This window comes from Pan paniscus, chromosome 14, assembly GCF_029289425.2.
Source record: "Pan paniscus chromosome 14, NHGRI_mPanPan1-v2.0_pri, whole genome shotgun sequence".
In the NCBI taxonomy this organism is placed as follows: domain Eukaryota; kingdom Metazoa; phylum Chordata; class Mammalia; order Primates; family Hominidae; genus Pan; species Pan paniscus.
The window spans coordinates 115,276,123-115,282,122 of NC_073263.2; the positions used below are offsets into that span (position 1 = coordinate 115,276,123).

Here is a 6,000-nt window from a genome sequence, read left to right on the forward strand (position 1 = left end):
CGCTGCCCCGGGAGTGCCTAGGCCACTGGGGCAGAGTCCACTTCTGCTGGGGACCACAGCCTCTTTCCTTATCGCCTTCAGTGGAGAGGAAGGGCCGTCTGTGTCCAGGGACTGAGGCACTGTACGCAAGGGTGTCAATCACACCTGAAGATGCCTCCACGGCAACACCCAGACACGTGTGTGAGCCGCTGAGTCAGCCACGGTGACACTGAACCAGCCACACGCTGCTGGACGTGTGGACGCATGGGGTTCATACGTGGGGCCTTTCCTAAATATGAAGAGTTGGGTGAGCCCAGGAGCCCCGGGCCTGGTGGACCCTGACTGTCGGTTTTGGAGTCAGGTCAGAGGCTCGCTGGCTGTGAGGAAGTGGGATGTGGTCTGAGCACACCCTTCCTGGGGCGTCCACCCCCTGCCCCATGCAGCTGTGGAGGCCAAGGTTGTGCCAGTGAGGCCCCGGCCACCCTCTCCTGTTCTGCCCAGGGCTGGGGCTGCTCCTTCTGGTGGTCCTGGGTCTGTGGTGTGGGGGCCGGTGAGAGAGGTCCTGGGTCTGTGGGGGACCCGTGAGAGTGGTCCTGGGTCTGTGGGGTGGGGGCCCGTGAGAGTGGTCCTGGGTCTGTGGGGTGGGGGGCCCGTGAGAGTGGTCCTGGGTCTGTGGGGTGGGGGGCCCGTGAGAGAGGTCCTGGGTCTGTGGGGGCCGGTGAGAGTGGTCCTGGGTCTGTGGGGGCCCTTGACAGTGGTCCTGGGTCTGTGGGGGGCCCGTGAGAGTGGTCCTGGGTCTGTGGGGTGGGGGCCCGTGAGAGCGGTCCTGGGTCTGTGGGGGCCCGTGACAGTGGGCCTGGGTCTGTGGGGGACCCGTGAGAGTGGGCCTGGGTCTGCGGGGGGCCTGTGTGAGTGGCCCTGGGTCTGAGGGGGCCTGTGTGAATAGCCCTGGGTCTGCGGGGGGCCCATGTGAATGGCCCTGAGTCTGCGGGGGGCCCTGTGTGAGTGGCCCTGGGTTGGCGGGTTGGGTGGGGAGCGTGTGAGTGGCCCTGGTATATGTCAGGCTTCCCTGTGGTCCGGCACGGGGTGGTCTCACCTGCTAACCCAGGGCCCTCTCTGTTTATTGCAGCCCTGCAGCCGCTTCCCAGTTGCGCCCTCCTCTGCCCTGGCTTCGTCTGAGGACCTGCAGCCCCCCTCTCCAAGCAGCTCTGGCTCTGGGCTTCCCGGCCAGGCTCCACCGTGCTACGCACCCACCTACTTTCCCCCGGGGGAGAAGCCACCCCCCTACGCACCCTGATAGAGGCGTGGAGTAAAAGATAACTTGTTTGTTTTTTTTTAAAAAAAAAAGGGCAGCCTCTAGAAATCCCGCTTCTGTGGCCAACCTCCTAGAGAACCCGGGAGAACGTTCCAGAAGTCTGTCCCCTCCTTTCCTCCCTGGGCACACTGGTGAGGGAGGCTGGAACCAGGCAGGGAGTGGGGCCCTCCAGACCCAGGCTGGTGACACCTTGGCTCGGGCTCTGCTCACACCAAATGGCGCTGAAAGTTCCCACCCGGCCTCCTCCTCTGAGAGCAATTGTTCTGGTGTTTTCACATCCCTTAATTAATTAGCTATTATTATGATTTTGCAAAGAGGGTGCGGCCCCGGCCTCCCTGCCTGTGTGTTCTTGTTTGTGGACATGTGTCGTGCGTTACACGTTCGTGTGTGCATCTGTGTCCTGGAGAAGCGCAGGGCAGAAGCCACCCGTCCCTCGTGCTGTGCTCCTGACGTATGCCAGGAAGGGAAGGACGCTTCGGCTCCAACGCCCAGCACTGTGTCTAACCGCCTGTGAGTTGTTAGAATCTGGGGCCCGGTTGTCTTTCCCAGCCCCGGATGCAAATCTGCCTGGGCCACTGGCACGAGGGTCTTCCCCTGAGCTGTCTCCCAGCTACGGCGCCTGGGCTTCCGCTGTCCTTCCGCGGCTTCTCCCTCACTGCACCGTGTCTCAGGACCCCTGGCCGCTGGGATGGTGGGGGACGGTGTTTCGGGGTCCTTTGGCTCAGGGTCTGGGGCCGCAGCACTCCCTGTGGAAACCAGCTTGGCTCCCCGCGGGCCCAGCATGCACCTGCCGGGCACACCTGGGGAGACGGGTGAGCACACCTGGGGAGACAGGTGAGCACGCCTGGGAAGCAGCAGGTCCCGGGTGGGTCATAGGACAGGTCTCAGGTGGGTCACAGGTCCTGAGTGGGTCACAGGTCCCGGGTGGGTCACAGGCCCCGGGTGGGTCACAGGTCCTGAGTGGGTCACAGGCATCCCGGGTGGGTCACAGGCCCCGGGTGGGTCACAGGTCCCGGGTGGGTCACAGATCCCAGGTGGGTCACAGGTCCCGGGTGGGTCACAGGCGTCCTGAGTGGGTCCCAGGTCCCAGGTGGGTCACAGGATAGGTCTCGGGTGGATCACAGATCCCGGGTGGGTCACAGGTCCCGGGTGGATCACAGATCCCGGGTGGATCACAGGTCCTGAGTGGGTCACAGGTCCCAGGTGGGTCACAGGCCCCGGGTGGGTCACAGGTCCCGGGTGGGTCACAGGACAGGTCTCGGGTGGATCACAGATCCCGAGTGGGTCACAGGTCCTGGGTGGATCACAGATCCCGGGTGGGTCACAGGTCCTGAGTGGGTCACAGGTCCCGGGTGGGTCACAGGCCCCGGGTGGGTCACAGGTCCCGGGTGGGTCACAGGACAGGTCTCGGGTGGATCACAGATCCCGGGTGGGTCACAGGTCCCGGGTGGATCACAGATCCCGGGTGGGTCACAGGTCCTGAGTGGGTCACAGGTCCCGGGTGGGTCACAGGACAGGTCTCGGGTGGATCACAGATCCCGGGTGGGTCACAGGTCCCGGGTGGGTCACAGATCCCGAGTGGGTCACAGGCGCCCCAGTGACAGGAGTTCAGGATGCGCCACCCCAAAGTAGCCGAAGTCTCTTGAAAAGTGTTGGATGTGGGGAGAGGCTTTCTCTGAACTCCTGAAGTCAGATCCTCAGGGAACCAGGAACTCCCAGGGTGGGAGGCGATCCCATTGCTCCCCACACGCGCCACAAGACACCGAGTCGCCGTCTCTGCTCTGTGGGCCGCTCACGGTTCCCCAGTCACTCCCTCTCCCCTCGGAAGCTGGCGCCCCCAGGCCTCCCGCTCTCAGGGCCTCACGTCCCTCCCTGCAAAGCCCCCTGTGCCTACGATAAACAAGTACCGCTCTTCTCCCGAGTGGATCTGAGGTCTCCAGCTTACTTCACGGAACAGTGCCCACCTGGGAGGTGGAGCGGGGACTTTCTCCCCTGCCCAGTCCTGGATCTGGGAGAAAAAAGATAAGGTGGAGGGGAGCCACACTCGTGCAGACACAGCCTCTGCCCCCTCCGCTGCCCGGGAGCCTCCCTCTGCCCGACGGAGGGTCTCACACAGCCTCTGCCCTCTCCGCTGCCCGGGAGCCTCCCTCTGCCCGACGGAGGGTCTCACACAGCCTCTGCCCCCTCCGCTGCCCGGGAGCCTCCCTCTGCCCGACGGAGGGTCTCACACAGCCTCTGCCCTCTCCGCTGCCCGGGAGCCTCCCTCTGCCCGACGGAGGGTCTCATCCTGTGTCCAGCGCTCCTGGGCAGAAGGCCACAGCGCACATCCACACGTGAACGGTGGCTGGCTGGGCCCAGGGGCGCCAACGGGCCTCTGAAAGGCCTGCAGCCAGCTCTGGTCTGTGAACCCGCCGCTGCTTGTCATTTTTATCTTATAAAATCCAGCCTCACGAGCTTGCTGTCCAGGAGAATGTGGTCTTGGCCTCTCAGGGCTGACTGGCCTTGAACCAGTCCGGGAGGTCGGGCACGAGCCGGAGGTGCGGCGTCCTGTCTGGAAATCACCGCCCAGTTCCTCCAGGGCTGTGGGTGCCTGGCTCCGAGTAAGAAGCTGAACAAGCAGCAGAGACCAAGAGGTTTCTGGAGTGCCAGGAGATGTACTCACGAGCGCCTGTGGGGGAAGAAAAGTGTGCCACGGATTTCCCGAGTCCCCAAGGCTCTCACTTTACCTCAGGGAAGGCTCTATGGGCGCCGATGGTGCCGTGGTCTTGTGTGGGCGGTTCCTGGGCACCCTGGAGCTCGGGCTGTGCCCCCGAACCTGCCTGGTGCAGGCCCCAGCACCTCTTGGTGTCCTAGGGATGCGAACAGCAGAGAAGCTGAACTGCAGGTCTGGGCAGGGAGTCTATGCCCCCTGGAGCTCTGGCCAGCAAAGTCACAGGAATAACCCTCCTTCCTCTCATGTCAGCCCTCGGTCGCAGGGTGCGGGGTGGGGGCATCAGAGTGCTTCCCCGAGGCTGCACTCACCAGCTTCCCCCAAACACAACATTGATCTTTCCTGACTTTTAATCTTGTCTAGGGTCAAAAGCTGTTCAAAAATATTCAACTCCAAGGTCAACAGTTTTGTTCTTGCCACAGAAATGTCCTTATCCTTTATCCCAGCCACAAAGAATGTGAACAATTTGACTCAAGGTTCCTGGTGGCTGGAGGGTCCCCCAGGTCCCAGGGCAGCTCCCACCCGGCGCAGGGCTCCGGCCAATGCCTGGCCTGCAGTGTGGGCGGCGGCTGCTCTCGAGGTGCACCTGTCTCATGTGGACGGAGCCTGTCTGGGGCCACCAAGCTCTGCCAGCCTGAGTCACGGTCTGATGAACCCCCTCTCTGGGCTCCGCTGGGGCCTTCTGATCCCAGCCTCCTCTGCAGGGATGGGCTCCCAATCCCGCCCTCACTTGGTTCCCACGCACAGCCGAGGTCAGTGAGACCCTGGAGGCCGCGGGAGATGGGGTGGAGGGGATGGTGGGGCAGGGGGTGCTGGGGGGTTTGGGGGTGCTGTGGCCCTGGGGCAGGGGGTGCTGGGGGGTTTGGGGTGCTGTGGCCCCACCTGCACTCCCTGCCTCACTGGGACAGCACAGGAGACAGGCCCTGCAGCTCAGAGGTGGGGGCCTAGTGCAGCTGCAGGTTGTGCCTGAGGAGGGCAGGGTCAGAGCATTGCCCTGGGCAGGGGTCCATTGAGACTGGCCCCACCTTATTAGCTTGGGACCTTGGGTTACAGGGAGTCTCCTCCTGCCTCAGTTTCTACATTTCACACAGCAGCACTGCTCACAAGAGCTCCCAAGCAGAGGCAACTACTGAGTGGGGGAGGGACACAGTCCGTTCACATGGGGCCAACGGCCACAAAGAGAGGAAGGGACATGGGTGACGGTCCATCCACATGGGGTCACCGGCCACGGAGAGAGGAAGGGACATGGGTGACGGTCCGTCCACATGGGGTCACCGGCCACGGAGAGAGGAAGGGACATGGGTGACGGTCCGTCCACATGGGGTCACCGGCCACGGAGAGAGGAAGGGACATGGGTGACGGTCCGTCCACATGGGGTCACCGGCCACGGAGAGAGGAAGGGACATGGGTGACTGTCCGTCCACATGGGGTCACCGGCCACGGAGAGAGGAAGGGACATGGGTGATATGGTTTTGCTGTGTCCCCACCCAAATCTCAACTTGAATTGTATTTCCCAGAATTCCTGCGCGTTGTGGGAGGGACCCAGCAGGAGGTAATTGAATCATGGTGGCTGGTCTTTCCCGTGCTATTCTCGTGATAGTGAGTAAGTCTCACGAGATCTGACCGGTTGATCAGGATTTCCGCTTTTGCTTCTTCCTCATTTTCTCTTGCTCCTGCCGTGTAAGAAGTGCCTTTTGCCTCCCACCGTGATTCTGAGGCCTCCCCAACCATGTGCAATTGTAAGTCCAGTTAAACCTCTTTTTTTCCCAGTCTCGGGTATGTCCTTATTAGCAGTGTGAAAACAGAATACTACAGTGGTCCATCCACACGCGGGTCTCACCCAGCCACGGAGAGGGAGAGGACACAGTCCGCCCACACAGGGTCACGCGGCCACAGAGAGGGAGAGGACGTGGCCCATCCACACGCGGGTCACCTGGCCACAGAGAGGAAGGAAGCTCTAACGGGTGCTGGGGTGAGGCTGTAACACACAGTGCTC

The 6,000-nt window shown here is 62.7% G+C and overlaps 1 protein-coding gene across 4 annotated transcripts in view; it reads left to right on the top strand.

Annotated features, from left to right (window-relative positions):
* Nucleotides 1–1,608, top strand: part of TMEM255B (transmembrane protein 255B) — a 53,594-nt gene extending 51,986 nt beyond the window's left edge. For all 4 annotated transcript variants that reach the window (XM_055097066.2, XM_055097063.2, XM_055097064.2 and 1 more), the window contains one exon: nt 1,109–1,608. In XM_055097066.2, coding sequence (XP_054953041.1) covers nt 1,109–1,276 — 168 coding nt within the window. In that variant the 3' untranslated portion in view covers nt 1,277–1,608. The remainder of the gene's footprint in view (nt 1–1,108) is intronic.
* The last annotated feature ends 4,392 nt before the right edge of the window (nt 1,609–6,000 follow it).